Source organism: Nilaparvata lugens, chromosome 4, assembly GCF_014356525.2.
Source record: "Nilaparvata lugens isolate BPH chromosome 4, ASM1435652v1, whole genome shotgun sequence".
Lineage (NCBI taxonomy): Eukaryota > Metazoa > Arthropoda > Insecta > Hemiptera > Delphacidae > Nilaparvata > Nilaparvata lugens.
In genome coordinates this window covers 15649159-15673337 of record NC_052507.1, presented here as the reverse complement: position 1 = coordinate 15673337, position 24179 = coordinate 15649159, and the positions used below count along the sequence as shown (strand labels likewise).

The 24179-nt window shown below is 34.1% G+C and overlaps 2 protein-coding genes across 2 annotated transcripts; both read left to right on the top strand.

The window, feature by feature from the left end:
- Positions 1-24: 24 nt before the first annotated feature.
- LOC111045034 (suppressor of fused homolog) lies at positions 25-23171 on the top strand. The gene is made up of 9 exons (XM_022330338.2): positions 25-358; positions 4345-4437; positions 5132-5310; positions 7349-7580; positions 11569-11744; positions 14181-14376; positions 15642-15782; positions 18474-18681; positions 20180-23171. The coding sequence occupies exons 1-9, from the start codon at positions 210-212 to the stop codon at positions 20261-20263; spliced, it is 1458 nt and encodes a 485-aa protein (XP_022186030.1). The 5' UTR covers positions 25-209; the 3' UTR covers positions 20264-23171.
- LOC111057460 (synaptobrevin homolog YKT6) lies at positions 7962-8867 on the top strand. Its single transcript, XM_039426753.1, has one exon. It carries the CDS (start codon positions 8029-8031, stop codon positions 8509-8511), a length of 483 nt encoding a protein of 160 aa, XP_039282687.1. The 5' UTR covers positions 7962-8028; the 3' UTR covers positions 8512-8867.
- Positions 23172-24179: the final 1008 nt, after the last annotated feature.

Here is a 24179-nt window from a genome sequence, read left to right as displayed (position 1 = left end):
ACTGTTGGATATGGAAAAGGAAAAGGATGCACATGATGGCATTGATGTTTTTGTTGATTTGTAAAAGTAAATTTGTTCTGCTGCAAGAATTATTGTTGTCCGTAGATCAATTTTAATTAAATTATTATGTAATGTTATTTTATCATATTAGTCTAATTTTTGTTGTTAAATATTGATGTCAAAAATATATCAAGTCATTTCTCCGTAAAATGGCTAATGAAGAAATACACTGTCGAAATCTTCCAATGAATTTCCTTCCACCTACTCCGCCTGGCTTGGAAGCTTTATTTTTGTCATGTCGCGGAATATACCCGGACCAGGCAAATCCGCTTCAAGTAGCAGCCCTTGTCAAATATTGGTGAGATTTCCTTATTTTTCTGATTCATGATATACCTTATTATTAATTCACCAAAATAGATTTATTTAAAAAAATAACCTATAAAAGTGATACTTTGTAGGCTATTCTGTAAAAGTTTTTGGTCTAGGTTATCTTAGTTTTAAACCACATTAATAATAATGTATTTATAGATAAGTTTATGTAGTTTTATTTGTTCATATTCTCATTCTTCCAACTTCATGTAACATTTCTGGCTATTTTGTTAGATTCATAAATTAATTACCAATGTTCATTAAGATATTATCATGATATTATCAATTGCCCACCATGCAATCCTTGAATAAACAACAAAATGTGTATTTAATTTTTATAATTATGTAATATTAAATACATCAAGTGTTTATTCCCATTTGTATAACCTAAAATTCGACTTTATCGTGTATCTTTGCTATAAAACATAATTTTTTCATTCCAATATTTATTTATTGGAGAGAATAAACAATACAGTAGTTGGAAAATAAAAAACAGGCTATTGTCCAAAACTTCTTCAATCTCCTAATTTTGTTTTGAATTGTCCAAATATTATGTAGGTTATGTCCATTTCAATTTATACACTAAATCAACAATCTGAATAAATAAATGCTTCAAAAAATTAATTTAGCTAATTTTACTTAGCAAACTTACTCTTATATAAATATTTTCTTCCATCTTTTTCAAAGGATGTATTAATCTTCCTTCATACAAAGGCTTGACTATTCCCTGATCCCAGCAAACTTACTCTTATATAAATATTTTCTTCTATCTTTTTCAAAGGATGTATTAATCTTCCTTCATACAAAGGCTTGACTATTCCCTGATCCCAGGACAGTGAACAAGACATCGGAAATTGAAACGATATAATCTAAAATGTTCAATTTATCCATCTTGACTGTTTGAGTGTGATAAACAACTCTCAATTGTTGAAACCGGCTGGTATTGTTGTCACTAAAGTGGTCTAAATTTTATCTTGGTTTGTCATTATAAATGAAAGCATAGGGAATGGACAGTCTCACTGCCCGTTCACTACTGCTACTCTTATCTTAATCTGGTGGCGCCTAGTTATATTTTAGTCCTCAATGTAACAGACCCCCGGGACACATAATCAAAAACAAAGCAGGAAAATCTGCTGGTGAAACAAAGTACCGGTATCGCGATGGATTAAACCAAAATCATTCAAAACATTATAGAATCAAAAATAAGAGTTTAATTGATAATAAGCTGCTGTCCGACATGAAAAACTCACGTAGTGAGTGCAAAAGCTGATCTATTAATAAGCTTCTCAGACCCTCCAAAGCTGTCCAGTTGGTAAATTGCTGGTAGCTGCTTGTAGAGCCTGACAGATGTGTCAAACACGACCGAGTCCTGTTCAGGCTTTGGTAAGATTCATCCAGTATTAGTATTCCTCTGCTCTCATATGGCTGGATGCAAGCTTCCCCACATCTGCATGTGTACTGCAAAGAGTGTGAAAAATATTGATGGAGAAGACTGTGAGGATCTTCTCTCTCACAGAGAGGAGACTACAGTGGACAAGTCTCCCAGTACTAAAAAGGCTCCTCAATGTAACACAGAACTACCATATCTGTGGCTCTATCCTAAATTGTGAGAACATTCCAAATTACGCTATAAAAAAAACAGAAATAACAGACTTTGAGATAAGGCACAGAAACACATCATTTCAAGTATAGTGCTTCAGTATTCCTAGAGTAAATAATGTAAATAAAGCCAAACGCAAATACGTAATTTAGTATGCCGCATTTCAATTGTTTACCAGCTTTGAACTAATCTCTGCACATTACAATAACCAAGCTGCTAATAACTGCTATTATTAGCTGTAATTATTATTAGAAATAATAGCTGCTAATAACCAACGGGAGATCTATATTATCAAGATGTTACCTTCCTGATATTTATTTGAGCAATATAAGGTGTGTGGGTAGTATAAGAAAAAATCATGCTTCCAAGGGAGCGCAGATCAATAAAGGTTGAGAACCACTAATTTATTGAATGATTTGGAATACAGATGAATAATGGTAGTTCTGAAAAATTAATGTGTTATTTTCATGATATGTACCCAAAAAATTCTTCAATTTATGGAATAAATTCCTGAAGTATTGAAGTCCGAAAATAATTTGGAGTCTAGCTTATAAGTCTGTTGTGGAACTTATTTTTTTATAGTTTAAACTTCAAATAGAGGTAATGAAATATGAGATCAATTAAATATATGTCAAAAGACCAGTCGGGGGATAGCAGCATAATCCGTTGTTTAAGAATAATTGAAAAATTACAAAATGATACATTCAAAAGTATAGACACTCATCAATGATTCCAAACAATGACTTTTCAGCTTGATTCGTTTCAGAATGTGAATAATCATTATTATAATTTTAATATGCTCCAATTATTATGATCTAATATGCAAATTATTATGCTCTAAATTATTATAATTTAAAATTTTGCTCTTTCATTCTGCAAATACATTTTCAGTTTTGTGTTGAATGTTTGGACCAAGCAATAATAAGACCTAGTCCTTTGATCTTTTAGTCTTTTCTAATCTTTTCTGTATTAGTGATATAATGTATTGAACTAAGAAATAACAAAACAAATAGAATAGGTTGATCTGGATTTTCCATTCTTATACTTTTTGACATAATTTAAACCCTGAATTGAACTTGAATAAAAAACCCTGCAAAACTGAAATCGATGAAGTGTTGATATTTTGTAAAATTGTAAAGTCCGAGTAAGATATATTTAATCTATAGTTCATTCCAGTAACCAAAAAAACTTGCCTTTATTTGGATTATTATTTGAATTTTATCAAATAATTTACAAAAAGGTTGAATTAATTACAAAAAAGTTTAAATTTGATAAAAAAGTGTTGATTCAGAATGATCACTACCAACTAACTATTTATTAGGCTATATATTTAATTTATCATAGAATTTAAAAAAAAACTAGCTTCCATTTGTATACTCAAAATTCTATAATAGATTCCATGACCTATTATTATCAAAACCCTTTGCAATCTTAACATAGTTATTTAACGCATGTAGCATCCACATGAGTAAAGAAGTGAGAGATAATGAAAAGGAGTCCTGGAGGAATGGGAATCAACCCATAATCAATTCAGCTAGTCTGAATTCATTTAAGCAACTTCGTTTGCTTTTCTGAATTATTAAGAAAATATCGCCGGTTATTTGTAAACTCTTCATATCGTTCAGTAAATTACTTGGAAAGTTTAAACCGTAGATACTGGAAAGTTTTTGGAAGTACTCATGTTGGATCAATAACAAGCTTTCCTCTTGGAAGTGAAACTGCCAATCTCTTCTCTTTCTTCTTTCTCTCTCCATCATTATCAACTGTCTCTGTTTTCTAAATAGATTTATGTGGTAATGACATGAAACAGTATCAACTGAATCAATAATTCTTCACCACATAAATATTAGGTTATCATGTAACAGTACTAACAGTAATATACAATATGAATTTAAACTCAGTTAATAACATAATTGAAATAAAAATAGTAAATTACTCGAAAGAAACTTCAGTCTTTCATATTTTATAAAGACCTCATACTCATATTATGTAGACTAATAATTGACCACCTTTTGATACATCCTAAAAATATCAATGATTATATTCTTTTTTCTTAACTATCATCATCAAAAAGATACAAAATAATAAATCATGAATTTGTTTTCAAGTCTAAAAGTTTTTTTTCAAGATTCTCAATTGGTTTATTTCTTCAAGACAATACATCACTCACAATAATAATATAAATAAATCAAAAATTTGAAGGAATTTCTATTATGGACTAAAGCCTACTTACAAGCTCTAAATCTCATACCAGATGAAGACGATTTTGTTTACATAATTATAATATTTCTCTTTTGTTAGCAATTCTTTTTTGAATCATGAAGTGTTTTATTGACTTTGTTTTGTGTTTTGTTAAAACTTCTTATTTCTTTCAGGCTTGGTGGACCAGACCCTTTGGACTATATTAGTATGTATTCTAATCCTGGAAACCCCGAACAAGGCATACCACCTCACTGGCACTACATAAGGTTTGGCCTATTCACTTACATATTTAAGTAATAAATTTATTAACATGGTACCGGTACCTGAATACTTTCTAGTAAAAAATATTAATAAGTCATTAATTTATTGGAAATATAGTTGAATGGATAAAATCTGTACCATTTTGCAGCAAGTGTCAACTTAGCGGTACCGCACCTTCTCAGTAGAGGGGTTAGAGATGAAAAATAATGATATGCTCACCTCTAAACTAGTCCTACTAGAGCATCAGAGTCAAAAATTGAGTTCCGGACATTCCCTTTAAATTTCTTTGTCAAATGATCTATTGTGAATAAAGAATTCATCCACGACACTATAGCTGCTATAACCATAGAAGGATAGCATGAAATAGTGGAAAATTAGATCAAATAAAAGATAATTTAATTCTCTTTAATCCTACGAATAATATTAATTTTCGATGCATTGTTGGGGAGTTATAAGCCCTGGAACTACAAAAGGTTGGATGGTAACCTGTATTTTTGAAAATGTCACACTTGAAAACAATATTAAAGATATCACAAAACACTATTATAGACAAAACTTGTAAGATAATCCAACATATATCACAATAACAATATTAAAATATATTATCCGGTATCTTATCCCCTTTAAACATCCGTGTAACATTACTTAACTCAAAATCTGAAACTTTCGTTGATTAGTAATTGTGTGTCTCTTGTTCAGTTTTGGATTGTCAGACCTACATGGCGATGGCAGAGTGCATGAAGTGACCGGACCTGACACGCCGAGCGGCTTTGGATTTGAGCTGACTTTCAGACTGAAGCGTGAACCGGGGGAAACGGGGCCTCCCACCTGGCCAGCAACTCTCATGCAAGCTTTAGCTAAATATGTCTTCCAATCAGGTAAATCCTCTTATCTGTATATTATAGGATGCTCGTTAAGTCACTGAACACCAAGTATCTCAGTTCCATAATTCAAGTGCACAGTGACTTTCCAAACACCATGTACTTTCAATACCAAGACTCTAAGATGTTTGAATGCTCACAAAAATAAAGAATAAGTTGTAATTGATTCAATATATTTGTGTTCTAAATTAATTTGTAAAATTTATTTGGATAAATGATATTTTGTAACTCATGATTAGTTATAAAACTCCCAGGTGGAAGATGCCAAGTAAAAATTGGAAGAATTAGACTTTGATGTTGTCAATACCACTATTTGTTCAAAAATCAATTTACATCATATTGACTATACAATCAAAATTACCAAATAAAAATGGGCATTTTTACTGACTTTAAGTTCTTGAGATAAATTTCAATTTCTATTTGCCTACCAGCTTTTCATTTCTTGTGAGTTTAGCATTCCTTTCATCACTCCATTTTGTTTTTGTTTCTTATTTATGCGCATTGAAACTTCTGATTTGTAACTACTTGTTTCCTCTTGGTATTTTTAACTATTCTCTCCAATCTTACTCATTTTCTTATTACCACTCATTTTCTTATTACCACTCATTTTCATTAACCCATGCATTGAAGAAAACACGACTTTGTTGTAGTTGGAAGAGTCGCCCATGGCCGGAATTGCTCATTTCACTGTAGCCCACATATAAAACATCTTATTTGAATAATTTTCTTTTTGTGTGGCATCCACTTCATCGAGATTTCAGTTAATCAAGAATCAGCCCGGATAGGCAACTTTAGTATGTCCAGTTTTCAGTTCGTCAAACTCCTGTCACTTTCAGAAAGTCCAATGGATTGGATACAGTATCATATTAATTCTAAAATTATCAAATAATACTAGCATATTACTTTTTAAAGGCAAAAACACAACCCCTAGTCTAACCTTTAACTGTCTTCTCTCTTACCCAGGTCCAGGCTCAATTATTCCTAATTAGTGTGCAACGGTGCAGCTGACTGTTTATCAGCTTGCAACAACAAAATGATGCCATGAGACTTCACGAACTAAATGGCTCAATTTGCCACTTGTCTCAGTATCTCAAGAAATGGTCAAACTAGACACTTGATGAAGTGAGATCTTGTCGAACTTGAACTCTTTCATATGGCAATTGGACTTGAATTTGTGAAATGAGTAATAACCCATTCTCTCTAATCCCTAATTAGTGTGAAACTGAGTAGCTGACTGTGTATCAGCCTGCAACGAAAATGTTATGCCTTGAGACTTCACGAACTAAACGGCTCAACTTCCCGCTTACCTCAGTATTTCAAGGAATGATCAAGCTAGGCACTTGATGTTGATGTACTGAGATCTTGATGAACTTAGACCATGGCGAATGCAGCAGTGACGCACTTGGACACTGTCCTCCCTGTTATTTTGAGGCTAATTCAATCATTGAAAAGATTTAATAATCTATTTAATTTCATATTTTCAATTTTTATTATTATTATTTTTAATATTAAAAAGTCAAGACGGGTTGTATCAAACGTTCAAATCTGCCTCTGTCCCAAACAAAGCAATTCGAACGATGTGTGATTAGTCGATGTTCTATCATTGTTCCGAGCATCGATATGGTTCAACGTGGCAACATTGTACCGAGTGTTTGAGAAAGAACTCCCTAGTTTTAATTTTTCATAGAATCTGTAAAAAGTTATACAAACTATTCTAGTTTGTGGTGTTTTTGATTGAGCAACTGTCTTGCCCCCCTGCAGTAGCAGACCCATCAACAAGATGGCGCCCCTCCTCATTACAATAGTCATGTGCGCGTGGCTCGAGACACTTGCTTTCTGGGAAGGTTGATAGGTAGAGTTGGCCCAATTGCTTGACCACCACGGAACCCGGAATATTAACCCCTCGGGACTTTTTAGATCCTACCAATATTGCTATTGGACTTGAATGCGTAAAATGTGTAATTGTTGAATGAATTAATGATGTGATCAATGAATGAAAGAATGAATGATGTGATAAATGAATGAATTATTGCAGGGAATACATTGTGCCTGGGCGACCACGTGTCGTGGCACTGTGCCCTGGACAGCAGCAGCGAGTCTCGCATCCAGCACATGCTGATGGGGGCGGATCCACAGCTGGGCGTGGTGGCCACGCCCACCGGCTCAGTCCACTTTGTGCAGGTGGTTGGGGTGTGTCGCGAGGAGCTTGTCGCTGCCCAGCGCTGGAACGGGCCTGGCGTCCTAGACATTCTGAGGCGGCTACCGGGGTCAGTTTCAATGTTTATTATGTATTAATTTACAATTCATTAAAATGATTGGGAAGAGGATCAACAGGTACTGCCCAAAACTGTTCTTCACTCAAATTATGAGTCATATACTTTAGTGAGGTCCACGTTATAATGGCAGTATTTGATTAACATTGGTTACTATACTTAAATCATTTGACAGAGGATAGCGCTATCCTTTTCTAGCTACCCAACGTTGTCAGATCGTTTTTCAACAATGTAGAAATATAATCAATAATATCGGGGCCCCGAGCTTCGCTTGCTATTTTTATTTATTGATAAACAGAACACAATTCTCTAAAATGATCGTGTTCATATTTTACAGCTGGCTATTCGTCAGCTTATGAATTTCGGGGATGCGATATGGTTAAAGAGTTCTTACGAATTGAGCTCCTTTGGCTTCTTTCAACGAAGTAGTGTTCAAGAATTTATGGCATTTGTTAGTAAAACAATAGTTGAAAGAACTCAAACAGCTGCTAGACAATCTGTCAAGGAAGGAGAATACACATGTCACGTCTATGTAAGAGCAGATAACTTGGCTGGTGTCCTAATATCAGATCATGAATATCCACACAGAGTTGCACATACGTTAATTACAAAAGTATTAGACGAATTTGCTAGTAAAGTTCCGTCGAGTGAATGGCCGGGCGCAGTTGAAGCAAATATAAATTTTCCAAATTTGCCAGCGTATCTAACCAGATACCAGAATCCCCACGAAGCTGATGCCATGACCAAGATACAGGATGAGCTGGATGAAACCAAAATCATTCTGCACAATACGATAGAGGCTGTACTCCAACGCGGAGAGAAACTGGACGATCTCGTATCAAAGTCTGAAGGCCTGAGCTTGCAATCTAAAGCATTCTACAAGACAGCGCGAAAAACCAACTCCTGTTGCAGTTATGTGGGTTGAAAGGGGGTTCCATTGGACATGAGTGTCATGTTGTATACATGTTTATTATTCCATTCATGAATACTTGTGTATATGTAAGATGTGTATGCAATGTTGAATAACGTAAAGCATACGTATGTTTTTAGAATGTAAAATTTTAAAATGAATAACCTGGCTTTCAATGTGTTATTGATAAGAATGCTGCAATGAGAAAAATGTTTTCAAACATTTTGTTCACATTTATTGCTAAGAACGCTGCAATGAGTAAATGTTTACAAGCATTTTGTTCACATTTATATTTTTCCATGTTGCATTTCTCAAAAGAAAGACACAAATATCCGTTTAGTTGATAATACTTGACTAAATTATCTAAACTTTTCAAACTTTCAATATAATAATAAATATTACTGAATCAAAAGTTCACCAATGTCATAAAAACATCTCTCACTTAACCACAATTTCAATTTTTTCTTGAAGACTATTTCAGAATTCAGTTCTCGAATTTCAATTTGAATAGCATTATACACTTTTTTGGCCATATGCTGTGGGCTCGCCCACAGCGAGTTCAATTTTTTAACAAGAATGAACAGTTGATATTACATCAGATATACCGGTATGAGCTATCCTTTATAGAAGGCAGTGGCAAGACAGAGAATCGGCAACGATGCTCTCCTATCTTTCTCCACTGCCATTATAACGTGAACTTCACTATACTTCTCCTGTCGCTGTCATGTTCTTCTTCTTATCGATCATCGGCTTCTTCTTTTTCATAATTTTCTTCTACTAGTACTTCTTCTCTTCCTCGCTAACCAGCTCCTGTATCCTGTTTATCATTTTTTCCTACACCTCCTTCCTCTGACTTCTCCTTCTTATTCTCTTCCTCATTTTCTTGATTTCTTTAGTACTTCTCTGCCTTCTCCTCCTACTCCCGTTTCACTCTTGTCCTCCGTCCCTACTCCTCCTTCAATCATTTTATTTTGCTCCCCTTCTTCGGAATATTCTTTTAAATGTTCTGTTTCTTATTTGTTGCCCTTTAAAACTTTAATTGAAAATAAAAAAATACTGTTTTTCTCTTGTCGTCAGTTCCTTACTGATATCTCTTACTGCAATGGCCGTTTCCCACTCACCGATTTCTCGCCGACAAGACACCCAGAATGTCCGATTGTATAATTCTCAGCTTATCTGTTCAATTATATATTTTTATTACGGCATAGTATTACAGGGATCGGCATATTAATCTGAAGATTTTGTAGTTATGTAAGCACCACTGTCATTGAAAAGGCGGGAATGTTGTACATCGACAGGTCTATTCTTGCCATTTCAGTAGCCAGTATGTCGTGGTCAAGTGAAAATCGAGCGTTTGTGATTGAAGCTTATTTTTAAAATAATGACTCAGTTATTTTTACACAGCGTTTATTTCGCAGACATTTCAATTTAAATCGACACGCGCCTGTTCCCAGTAAAGAAGACGAAAACGGACTGTGAGACGCCTGAAAACATTAACGCAGTAAGAGTAGCTGTTACACGGTTCAGCATCAGCTCCACGACGTTCAGCAGCGAAACATGCTGTTGCGCTAGCCATTTCTGATCGAAGTGTACGACGAATTCTTCATTCCGATCTGAAATTCCATCCTTATAAGATAATGTTAGTGCAACAATTTAATGCAAATGATTGGGCACATCGCCTGGACGTTTGATTTCCCGATTTGGCGACATCCCTTGGCCAGCGCGTTTACCTGATCTAGCAGTTTGTGATTTCTTTCTGTGGGGCTATCCCAAACATGAAGTTTTTAGTAGTCGACCACAGTCAATTACAGAACTAAAGGAAGTCATTCAACGAGAAATTGAAGCAATTCCACAAATGATGGTTGAGCGAGCAATGGCAAATTTTAGTAGAATTAGGTTAAGTGAGTTTGTGAAAAGTAACGGAAAACATTGCCCCCTTTGGGTTGGGGGAGCTTTGAGTCGAACATTGTACTCAAGAATGTGTTGAAAACCAGAATTCACCCACAGTATCCCTGCTTGTCGTAGGAGGCAAATAAAAGGGACCCCAAGGCAACTCCAGAAGTTGCCTTGCCTTCAAACCCACGGGATCAGCCCCGTCAGGGCAGTTTCGGAGGGGCAAAAAGAAAAGCCCAAAAGACCAGAGATGGGTGAAACTCCAGGCACGAATTCGGGTCAAGAGGCTGAGTCGAGGGTGGCCAGGTGCCCTAGAGGTAATTTGGCGACCCCTTCTTCAACGGAAAGACCTACAAAAAGACCAGGAGTGGAACTCACGTAGGTAACAAGTTTTGGGTGGAGAGACCAAACCTCACCACTGCTCAAAGAAGGGCGGCCATTTAGGCAGAACTTCTTGGGAGAGGTGAGGCTTTTGACCCTGCGAAGTTTCGGAGGGAAAAAATCCAAGAGACCAGAGATGGGTGAAACTCAAGGCACAAATGTGGGTCAAGAGGCTGAGTCAAGGGTGACCGGGCGCCCTAGAGGCAACTTGGCCACCTCTTCCTTAGCGGAAGGACCTTCAAAGAAGGCCATGAGTGGAACTCACGTAGGGCACGAGGACTAATCAGTCTGAAGAGACTGCCAAGCATATCACACTGGATTGCGACAAGCAACCAGGTGATGAATGGGATGTTAGTATAGTGAAAACTCCTGGTTCTTGTAAAGGACACAGGTATTGGTTTGCCTAACTAACTTACTACTTGGGAACACAATAAGCTTTGGTTGACGTGTGGGGTTCTTTGAACCTTTGGATCCTTGAATCCGTCCCTTCAAAAACAATAAACGGAAAACATTTGGATGACATAATCTTCAAATAAAAAAAAGTTTTTGAGTAATCTATATAATTTACTGTAAATCAATAAAACATCAATCAATAAATTGCAAAATTTGATCTTCAATTTGATATATTACATGTTTTAATTGTACGAAGCTCACTTTAATTATTAACCCTCAAAAATTGTCAGGTTTTTATGCCATACTCTGTATTTACTGTAATGTGTAATGAGTGTATGCTGTATGTGTGTTGTAATGCAGAACTGAATACTGTAATTTATAATGAGTGTATGTGTTGTAATGCAGAGCCGGTGGTCCATGGCTAGTGACGGACATGAGGCGCGGTGAGACAATGCTGGAGTTGGACCCGACTGCGCAGGACGAGGTGGACCGAGGCATCGAGGTGGATGGATCCAACCTGAGTGGAGTCAGTGCTCGCTGCTCCTGGGCCAATGCCGATATGGCCACGCTACTACTCACAGGTAACTCACATTCATATATGTTTAGTCTGTAATGTCTCATGATTTGATTTAAGTTGGATTCCCACACAGTTACAGTGAAAATATAAGTTCTAATGGAATAATTCATAGGTTTACTCGCTTGGTCTGGCTGAATCAGAAATCAGAATAGTCCTATCAGAAATCGTGGGCTTTTACAGGGTGTTCAACAAAAAAGGAACAGTTAAAGACCATAGATTGGCCTGGCTGAATGGGCTGATTGGAATAGTCCAATCAGAAATCGTGGGTGTTTACAGGATGTCTAACAATATGAGTAACAGTCAAAGACCATAGATTCTACATGCAATTAGCACAAAAAAGTTTTCTAAAATTTTCTTATATCAACATTAGTTTTCGAGATATACAGGGTGTTCTGAAAAAAGGTGCCCATAAGCCAGGGGGTGATTCCTCACATGAAAAGAAGAAAAAAGTTCTAATTAATATTGTCCGAAAATGCTTAGTTACCAAGTGCTTAGTATACAGGGTGAAAGATATTTGAATTTCGTCTGAAAATAATCCTTAACTACATAATAAACGCATGAAAAATAGAGAGCTTAACAGATTTTGTCCATTTTTCATGATAAAATAAACAAAATCTGTTAAGCTCTCTTAATCTAATTTATTTAAGCTCTCTCTGTTAATCTGTTAATCTAATTTTTCATGCGTTTTGTATGTAATTACTTAAGGATTATTTTTAAGGTTGCGTTTGTCTATTATAGACTTATTCTACATCTTTCTCTTCGAAATTAAATTTTCTACAAGTTCTGTAAGAAAATATGTTTTGTTTATTGTACATTTAATATAGTAAATCTGCTTCAAACCTTGAAGGAACTTGTTTTTCGGGACCAAGTTATTATTTCGTATTTCGTCAATAATTACTGTAGCTAACGGTCTGGAAACGGTTTTATTAAATTTCTTAGTTCATTTTACATAAAGTACGCTGAATTTAACATCTTAATTAACACCCAAAAAACACCCGTAAGGCAGGGGGAACTGGAAATTCAGACGAAATCGTTCACTCTGTATAACTTGGTAACCAAGCATTTTCGAACCTATGTTAATTAGAACTTTTTTCTTCTTTTGATGTGAGGAATCACCCCCTGGCATTTTTTTCAGAACACTCACTCTGTATAGATTTTTCGATATTTTTGAAAAATGTCAATAATTGGAAAACAATCAGTCAAAATCTAATCCTAAGGATATGGTTGGAAAGAGAAGGAAATTTTCAAACAGATTCTTATAATTTGCTCCTTTGACGTTTTTGGTTTTTTATGAACGCTTCAAGTTGAAAAGTACATTCGTCGAGTTCAAAGCCGAATTTCATACAGTTTGAGCGCTCATAAAAAATTCAAAAACATCAAACAAGGAAACAAATTATATGAATCTTATTAGAAATTTCTTCCTCTTTTCAAACATATCCTTAGAATGAGGTTATCTCGAAAATTAAGGTCGATGCAGTTAGCTTATTTCAACTTCCCCCTCCCTGCACCGAAAACTAGGGATCAACTTATGATACCACTTCTATAAATTGAATGGAATTATCTGTATAATAAAAGCTGTAGCTTATTATACCTAAAGTGTGCTCAGTGCTCGTCTTGAGGGAGAATCTATAGCTATACCCACTAAAGTATATTGTAAGGGAGGGTGTTTCAGTGTGTCTTAGGAAAGGTTTATACCTGAGTGAGGCCAACCACCAACTTTACGTTTCGCCTGACATTTTGAACTGAACAGTCGAAAACCCGAACGTTACGCTGACAATTTTGAGAATTAGGCTAATTCAGCTTAACTCTATTGGCTCAATACATCTTCACATTATTACTGAGACTAGATAAAATTTGATGAATACATATAGATGCTGTTGACCTTCTCAATAATTGAAAAGACACTGTTTTTGTTGTCAAATCCAATTTATTAATTTATCCAAGACGAGCACTCAGCATTGCATTACATTAGGTAGGCTATAATAAGCCCAAGCTTTTATTATACAGAGAATTCCATTCAATTTACAGAAGTGGTATCATAAGTTGATACCTAGTTTTCGGTGCAGGGAGGGGGAAGTTGAAATAAGCCAACTGCATAAGCCTGACTAATTATATTATATTATATTATATTCCTAATTATAAAAGATTGGCTGGTAATCTAGTTGAATCAAATAGCTAGCAACAACTCAGTGGAGACAAAAACAGTGTTTTTCAATTACTGATTTGAATTTGTTCACAAGTCAGGTAGCCTACTACTTTTATAGGCGTTTAGTGGATGCAAACTAATAAGAAAATCATTACTGTATTACTGATTTTCAAATTGCTAATTCTTATATAGAAAATGGTGATTAGATGAGGCAGAATATTGATGAAAATTTTTGTCCAGGAAATGATGAGCGAAGGCAGAATCTTGATATAAAAATGTATAATTGTTGTCTAGGAAATGGTGATGAGAGGAGACAGAGCGACGACGATGAAGGGGGTGGTGATGGTGAAGTGGTGGGAGGAGGAGGATGCCTGAGGGAGGGGCCGGCCACGCTTCTGCACGCCGATGCACAAATCAAGGCAGCATTCAAGAAAGGATCGCTAAATCCCAGGCCTGTCCTACCTCCTATCAAATCACAACTACAGCCACAGTAAGTTAACATTTTTTCTTATGGCTGCAATTCATAATGGTTTGAAGAATATGTGTTGAGAATATGAAGTTGATTGATGAAAGCATTCGAAAGTCATTGCTGAATGTACACATAATAATAATAAACATTAATGACACAGTAAAATGAAACATGCAATTGATTTGCTTAGTGAGCATATATGAATATAGATCATATAATAATAATAAGATATCTTCAAGTTATTTATCCATGGACAATAGATACAATCCGGGTGAAAAAAAGGCATTCTCCCAAAATTGCGGTTACCTTAATTTAAAATAAATAGTCCAGAGGTTATCTAGAGTTGTTGATAATACTCCTCTCCTCTAGATAATTTCCTGATTTACAGCTTATTTGTGATTTGTAATGATGAAGTACAGTGGTACTACAACGTTTTCTCTTATGTTTTTTTTTATTTATTTATTTATTTAATCATTCAGAATTACACAACTTACAGAAAAGTACCACAGGCCCAAAACTGTTCCAATTCTAATTGTTACAACAGTCCAAATGTAGCCAGGTTATGTGTCACTTCATTCTTCAGTTACGCACTCAATTTACAATTCAAAACACACAAAAATCATTTTTGAATTAAAAAAAATACTTCTAAATTGAATTAAATCAATTATAGTTATTGATTTGTAACCCGGACCCCCCAGTAGATCCCTCCCCAATGCCAAACAGCAATCTACGCCAATGATTACAAATATTCAGAAACTTCCAAACTTTGAAAAAACTGTAAAATTTTGAGACCGAAAAGACAAACACTGTTATATCCTCTAAAAGGACCGAGGAGTGAGTCAATTTCGTTGGCCAACGAACACGATCTGTTTAATGGTTCAAAGAATAGGCTATGTGTTGAAAATTTGAAGTTTATTGATGAAAGTATTAGAATGTTAGCGTCAACATACAAACGGATAACGGCTTGAGTCTCAAGTCAAAGTAGGAACTTGATGCGGTCGTTCAACAAGTTCTGCACAATAATTAGAGTTGAGAGGGAAGGAGAAGAGGAGTATGATGATAATGATGATCAGGATGAGGAGGAAGAGGAGGAAGAGTTGATGGAAATTCATAAGTATTAAAACATTTTCTATTAAAAATGTCCAAATAAAATGAATTGAAACTAATTAAGTGTTTGTTAATTAGTCAAATTGATGGATCACTGACAAATTCAAATAAAAAAATATAATATATATTCTTATTTTTCATGATTTTCTAAAGGTGTTGATGTTTTGTATTATTTTCAGGGCAAATGAAGAGGACACGTTAAGTAAAGAGTGGGATGCTGAAAGTGGTGAATCGACTGAACTACTGAGAACTCGCCACATGGAGTCCCTTCATCTAACTTTCAATCTGGAATCTGGTGTGCTCCTTCCTTTAGCCATAAGGTATCCATTCATATTAATAATATAAAAATAATCATTATTTTATTGCTGCTAAAATATTTTATAATTTATTTTATTACATTTTTAATATAGAACATATTATTAAAAATTACATATTATTAAAACAATGTAATGAATATTATTTATCAAATCATTCTCGTAGAATCATCAAGTCTGTCTCATGTTTTGCAGTACAGTCTCAAATAACTGTATATACAGAAATAATTGCATAAAATTAAAAATATTTGTGTCAATAACAGTATTTGACGATACCCTTTTTTCCTTTCAGTTCATTTTCGACAGTCACATTTCTCCTGCTTGTATTCTACTCCATTCTCTCTCTGTCATCGTCTATATCTCAGCACCATACAACATGATAGGTACATTATACATCTTGTACATCATAATCTTTACCTTTTATGGTATTTTTCCAGAAAAATAAAAAACTAATGAATACATCTACCTTCCTCTAGGCTCTAATATAGGTCTGATGTGAAAATTTCTCTTCCCCGTCAAATAATGGATTCCGATTGGTCGAGGAAACCGTGTTATAAAAATATTCAACTTTACTGTGATAGCCTCAATAAGCAATAGTTTTGAAAATGCATTCAGGACTACTGCTTTGACATCAATCAATCGAATAGTTCTTTATTCATCATTGCATTTATACAATACTAGCAGGTAACCCGTGCTTCGCAAGGGTCTTTCTTAAGACGTAATGAAATCTAGAAGAATTCAAAATATGCCTATGTACAGTGAGTCAGTCATTCTATCAGGGGTCGAATAATTTTGAAATTTTAATTAAATAAAAATGGAAGAATATAATTTCTTTGCGTAAATAACAACACCTCCATTGAAAGACATATTAACTGCATGCGTTTTCATATTGCCGATACAGCATTGATGAAAATGTAGACGTTTATTTAGCATTTGTCTTAAAAATTGTTCTAGCTGAAAAATTAATAATCCATGCCACGTGTAGGCCTAAACATTGCATCAAAACGAAGTTTCAAAACTATGTTTTTCAGGTAGAAAGCAATATAGAAACAGATGTTCCTTTTTTAATTTCGACCATATGATTTGGTGATTTTTTAATGAAATCAAATGTACCATTAATGAAATTTAAACATTAATTCTGAAAAATCTAGAAGGAAAATTAAAATTTGGGCTTCCAGGTGCACGAGATTGATATTTTTAAAATCTATGAGCAAAATTTGGAGATCTAAATCATTCCCGTTTTTCCGGTATGCAATCCACAAGTTGATATGTTTTGATGCGAACAAACGAACACACGAACAAACACAACCCTACTCTCTCTTATTATATAGATAAATAGTATCAAAATAAAAGCCTAAAGTGACCCATAGAATTCACATACATTCACATCAATTGTGAAACTATAGTATAGACGTTATGAAATATTTGTAGATGAATTAATATCAACTCCTTTACAAGCGCACTCCCAAATTTCATGAATAGTAAAAGATCTTGTTCTTCTTTTTTTTTCTTCTTCTTCTTCTTCTTCATCTTTATCTTCTTTTCGTAGCACTACATACAGTCCGGGGTAAACCTTGGCTCTCTCTACGATTTGCTCCACTCGTCTCGCAAATCCGTTTTTCGCTTCCAGCCTCTTACTGTCATTGCCGCCAAATCATCACAACGTCCTGTAGCCATCGTTTCCTTGGCCTGCCTCTTTTCTTGTTCCTATCATGTTACCTGTGAGCATCTGTATCTGCCTCTACATTCTTCGTTCATCCATTCTATAGGCATGTCCAAGCCAGCTAATTCTCCTTGACTTAATAAATCTAACAATATTAGCTCCTTGCTAATAATTTCATCAATCTCGGCATTCGTTCTTATTTTCCACTTTCCGTTGACATTAACTGCCCCGTATATTTTCCTAATAATTCTTCTTTCGAATACGTTCAGGGCATTAATATTATGACTAGTGAGTGTCCAAGCTTCTGACCGGTTTGTAACAATAGTAAAAGATAGGTTATAGTATTTTCCTACAGTTACCTTGAAAAGCTGCCATTGCTGCACTGATTACAGAACGCAAAGAATCACTTTTCCGCTCTTGTGCGGGAAAAATTTATCTGCACTCCAGATTTGCAACATGGCAACGCAAAATAGTTAGTTGGTTATATGGAGCACCAGTGCAGCAAAATCAAAATTAAGTTGGTAACTGTGACTGTTATTATAATAATAACGATGGACAAGGACATGGACACCGAGGACAGCCACCACATCAGTGACAGCCGCCCCGCCATTCAAACACTACTACATTATTATTCAATTTGACAATAAATTAAGGTTGTTATTAATAACAGCATCACACACACAAACATTTGATGGATTTCAGGGAATTTTACCCATAATTACCCACTTTTCATATTCAATGGTAACTGTAGGAAAAATTTAATGTGAAATCCGTGCGCAAAGTTCCTCCGCTGCACTCAACCAACCATTCCGCCCTCGCCTACGGCTCGGGAGTAAACGTTTCTTTCGGTGCAGCAAACTGTCACTTTGAGCACTAGTTGCACAAATAACTATTTCACTTCCACTCTATTATTATTTCACTTCCAAGAATGCCCGTCCAATTTCATGTCCAAAATGAAGAAATTAGAAATACTGCAGGTCCATGTGTCGCATGTTTGCAAGAAGTTGGAATAACTATAGTTTGTATGTTTGCAGAGGTCGAGTGAGACATGGCCGCCACTTCACATTCAAGTCGGTGTTGGGTGACACGGCCATCACAATAGTGGCGTCGACAGTGACAGGCACCTTCGTAGACGCCGACAAGCCCTACGTCGTGCATGGCCCCTGGCTACAGGTTCTCATCCCCGACGACTTTGTACAGGAGATGATCGACGTTCTAGAACCACTCAATAATCCTGAAGAGGTAACACCAACTTTTCGTTCAAATAATATAGTTCACTATACCGAGTGTTTGAAAAAGAACTCTCTAGTATTAATGTGTCATAGAATATTTAAAAAGTTGAGTGACTTATACTATTCTAGTTTGTGGTGTTTGATTCAACAACTGTCCAAGTTTTGTCCCCTACAGTTTTGTGTTTTACCAACAAGATGGCGCCCCTCATCATCACAGTAATCATGTGCGCGCGGCTTTAGACACTTTCCGGGAGGTGGATAGGGAGAGCTGGCCCAATTGCTTGGCCACCACGAAGCCCCGACTGAACTTCTTCTTTTGGGGACACATACAGTGAATCCGAGACATAAGCCATTCACGGGAAAGAATCGTCACGGTGGTTGGGACAGTTACACCTGATATGTTCGTGAATACATGGCGAGATCTTGAATATCGTCTCGACGTGTGCAGGGCAACAAATGGATCCCATGTTGAAGTGTACTGATGTTAAACAAAACTTGAAAGTTCTCGCTTTCATTGTATGTACTTGTTGATGTAGTTTTTCATTAATTTACACGTTAAATTTATACCTAAAACTAGGGAGTTCTTTTTCAAACACCCTGATGTCCTAAGGGACATATACTGGCATGCCGGCCGTCCGGGTTGGTCTAGTGGTAAGGACCACTACAAACTTCGTTCTGCTACAACCGCCTGATTGTTGGGTTCGAATCCCGCTATGGCATGAACGTTTCATCATCTCATCAATTCACGAACGCATTTTTCTTCACCCACTAACAAGCATAAAGCTCATGTGAGCATCATCTGCAATGTACTGAGTCTGTGATGACCACATGAGCTCCAGACTTGAGCGTGTCTAATGAGACAGATGATGATGCGAGGCGAATAAAACTTACAGGTTAAGGTGGATTCCAAACCACCGGGAAGCGATTTCCAAACTCTTAAATGAGTTTGAGGACAAAATAAGCAAGGGCTATAGTGAGGTCCAAGTTATAATGGCAGTATTCGATTAACATTGTTGTTGCTATCCATGTCTATTCATATACAGTTAATGTGTTATACATGTTTATACATGATCAGTTCAAAAATCCGAACTTGAAACATGTTTTGAAACATATTTTTGAACTGATCAAGTAATTTTACAAAACATTTTTGGTGTTTTTCTCCAAATAAAATTCGTGATATTTGACTACATATTTGTGTTTTTATTGAGACTATTCTGTTTGGAACAACTGAACTTTCTTATCCAGCTTTTTTCATTTCTTAAATGTAATACTATTCAATTGCTGAATAACTTCCAGTTATGCAAATAATTATTAACTTAATTTTTCTACCATAACTGGATGTATAATATTTTAAGGAAACCAACTACTGCTCTCTCTAACAACTTCTAAGATTCAATAAATTCTTGGGTATTGTAAATTCTAATGTTAGTTACATTTTCTAAGATTTTAAACCTAGTTTGTATTACTTCATAGTACTGTATGTTCATGTTGAAATAATTTTGTTTCAGCTAACGCTACCAAAAACATTCGTTTGGCCTGAAAGGAAACTGGCGATAACAATAGTTGCTGATAACGAACTTCGAATCCTATAATGTGTTCAACTACGTGCCTTATTTACATAGTAACTCGTCATTTTGATAGCAATATAATCGGAAGCCATGTGATGGCTCACATTTTTGAAGACATTTATCATAGATTTTACTGTAGTTTAAGTAGAATTACTCACGTATTGTGTGTCTTTGTCCTAACCCGATTAACTCTCTACTTCAATAATGGATTTTTTTATTTAATTTACATTATTGATTTCAAACTCATGTTGGAGCTTGCATCATCAAAACGAAATAGTATTTAATAATGTATGATGAATGTCCAGCTATATTTTCAAGTACCTGTGTTATTTCTTCGATATTGTTTAAATCTTGGGTTTACTTATTGATATCGTCATCAACTCAATTACATTTCATTTTATGTAAAAATAACTTTATAGTTTTAAAAATCTGTACAAATCTAACAAGCATTTATACTTGTATTTTAATAATTCAAGACTTGTAAAACTTCTTTTAACAATTTTTCTTTTTTATTGATACTGCGATAATTGAAATTGTGTGCCTATTATTATTTGATAGTTTCAGATTGTATATTGTATAGCAATGTGAATTCACTACTGCTGGAAATGATCAACATTTTTACAATTCTTTGTTTTTAAATTATAACACACTAGACTATTGTCTATCTATCATTCAGATAGATTTATTTATCTAAGTTTATATCGTGGAAAACTTGCGACTGCAAAATGAACGATACAATGTTCTCAATAACTTCGCTCAAATTTAAAGTGTGTCAAAATTTTACGTAGTTGATAACTAGAACAATGGAACTTCATTTTAAAATATTCATATGTACTTGGGTAAATGTTTAGGATTCTAGTATTCCTATACATATTAGTGTTTACTTTCAGGTCATGTCAAGTTCAGGAATGCTGAGATATACAAAACAATAACAAGTATTTGTTGATTAGAATAATTTCAAGATCTAATTTAAATTCTAAACTGGCATCAGTTTTAATGTTTGAGGTGTTGTAACTCAAAAACCTCTCAAAAATAGAAGTTTTGAAATTACTTCACTCTAGTTTCTAACTAATGACTTGGCAAGTTGTTCTATTTTATTTTATTCATTTATTATTTTTACAAGTTAGAGATGACTGAACGGGAGAGAAAAACTAAAGCTGGGTTTACACGTTTATCATGTGTATGATAAGTTATGTTTAATCTAATAGAATCTATAAGAATGAAATTATTAACATTTTGTTAATAACTTTGGTGTAAACGCGGCTTAAGGATACTCGTTGTATTCATTATTTTTCTCCCAAATTTAGATAACATTTTTAAAGTTCGAAATAAGGTTATGATTTCACTCTTCTGAAATTTAGTTCATTTTCACTTAAAAACAACAAAAACTAATAATTTTAAATTTTGACGGTTAAGAAACTAGATAAAGCACAAAAATATTACACTCTAATCAACATTAATTTATTGAAAAACCTTTGCGTAATTTTACAAAATTTAGAGCCAAAAAACAACTCTACTATTTCTAAAGTATCCTACTACCAAATGCTGTTATACACAGCAAACATTTCCCACTGAAGGTGATCAACGCTAATTTCGAATTTGTCTAAGGAATTTGAAAAAAATCAGCATTTCTTCAGTTGAATGAAAATTTCTATATTGAATCAAAGCTTGAACTCAACTATAATTGGTAGTAGAGCATCAAGATCAACTCTACACAGTTTTTCAAATATATTGAAGGATCTTATTGAGATTGTTCAAAAAGAATAATTGAATTAAAATCATTTGGCTATCATGCTTTGAAATTGGAATATTATGAAATCTCTATAATAATAATTTAAAGGACATTTTGATAGATCCTTTATTAAATATATTGTATTGATATTAGTTATATTTTTGAATATATAACTTGGTGTCAATATTTCATCCAGTGGTATTGATATAAATTTGTACACTCATTTTCTTCTTTTGTAAGAGATGACCAACTTCTAAAATCGTGTGATATTTTTTCTTAATTGACAATCAAACATTATGAAATCCAGCTTTTAAATAGCTCAAGTTATTCTATTTTAATATATTAGATTGGTTGGATTGCTAAGTGCCTTCTCTTTCAGTGGAAACTTACAACATACCTTCCTATAATACTGGCTTATTGACTTAGTGATTATCAAATAACAAGATTAAAAAATTCAAACTGACTTTTATGATCAATTTTCTATATAAATATTTGGTAAACGGACCAATTCTTTATTTGTATTGTTAGTTTTTCATAAACAATTGTATCTCGGATCATCCTGGATCAAATAAGGAACTATAGCAAACTTCATTATATTAATGAAATTTTATTAACTTGATTATCTATATCCCATAAAGCGTTTTTATTTGTTTCAATAGATCACCCACCGTGATACCATAATTTTATAACAAATGCCATCCAATCATACATGATCGTATTTCAAGCTGCAAAAATCTCCCTTGAAAATGAGTGCGGTAGTCCAAAATAGCAATTATTATGCTTTTACTGCTCCAGCTTCTTAGCTAGATATTATAGACAAAAAAGGTATCATTAAAATATAGAATTATTACCGAATAGATTGTAGTGTTTTCATTTTTTTATTGATGATGTAAATATATTATATTATTGTAAACCCAATCTGCTCCTGCTTAAATTCTCAGGTACATGGTACAATGAACTATAATTTTAACTTTATTGCGATTGTAATTTATTCATGAGTTATATATCTTGATAGATTTTATTATTTAATTATCAATAATTATATTTGAATGCTTCCTTAGTTACTTTATTACCTATCAATGTATTATGTACAGTATTGTAAGTTAATATTTATTTTGTACTCGCATATTGCAGTATTACTAAAAATTTAGAATATTTTAAATTATAGTGTTGACCAATAAAGAATTTATTACCGTATTATCTATGTGTTACCTATAAAATATTAACTTAAATCCATTTTCCATGCTTCCTATATACTTTTCCAAACTTTCCTACTCATTAAATTTTAACTCTCAATATAAAAATGAGAGTGGAATTAATAGACAATTTTGAAAAAAATGTACAAGTTCACAATTCACTTATGTCTGGTATAAAGTTATGTACATATTAAAAATTATCCTAATAGGATTTGGGTTGAGTTGAAATATGAGATGTCAGTTTCACTTAATTTATTTGAGTCAAACTTTCAATGCACTTAAGTTTCCATCATCAAGTTCATAGTGTAAATTTTTGCTTTGAATTTTTTTTTTTCTGATAACATCTAAATATATGAAAGAAAATTTTCTGTGTAATGTTTCATGGCAAGTGAGAGGATATTATTGATTCCATAATAACTTACTCTAAAAAAAACATTACAAAATCAATATCACACTTGATAAAAATATATAACTACCGGTAACTATTGGAGATTTTTGGAATAATCATGGGTAAGTTTAAAATTTATTCACTAATATTCTAAATTCAAGTGGTTGATTTTTTTTCAATCTGGTTTATCAACATTGATTAGGGCTAATATTATAACTGTGAGGTTTAGTTACAATAGTTTCCATTAATTCGCTGGTTATAAAATACAGATCTTTACGAGGCTTGACATTTCAACCATAGGATAGAAAAATCATTTAGATGGAACAGACCACAGAGTTCTTTGTTCTGGGACTACAGCAGATGGTCTCAATTTATTTTTTTCTAAGTCTTGCGATGTGTTTAGGAACTCAAATATGAGATATTCGAATTTAAATAAATGTAATGATTGTATAATTGAACAAATATCAGCTCTAGGTTTGATATGTCAGCTACAGTTGACGAGAAAAGATTGTAAGTTTCAAGTAATGACGGTTAAAGCGCGGGTTGAAGTACCGCCGAGATCGCTTCGGTCTGAAGCAGACCCAGTTCGTCAGTTGTTTGTTTTGTTCGTCCAACGCAGGCATG

Bases quoted from the DNA above. Each gene is read 5' to 3' on its own strand.
- LOC111057460 (XM_039426753.1), top strand. From the start codon at position 8,029: ATGGCATTTGTTAGTAAAACAATAGTTGAAAGAACTCAAACAGCTGCT.
- LOC111045034 (XM_022330338.2), top strand. From the start codon at position 210: ATGGCTAATGAAGAAATACACTGTCGAAATCTTCCAATGAATTTCCTT. The intron at 4,438-5,131 runs GTTTGGCCTATT...TCTCTTGTTCAG, and splicing joins CCTCACTGGCACTACATAAG to TTTTGGATTGTCAGACCTAC. The intron at 14,377-15,641 runs GTAAGTTAACAT...TATTATTTTCAG, and splicing joins AAATCACAACTACAGCCACA to GGCAAATGAAGAGGACACGT.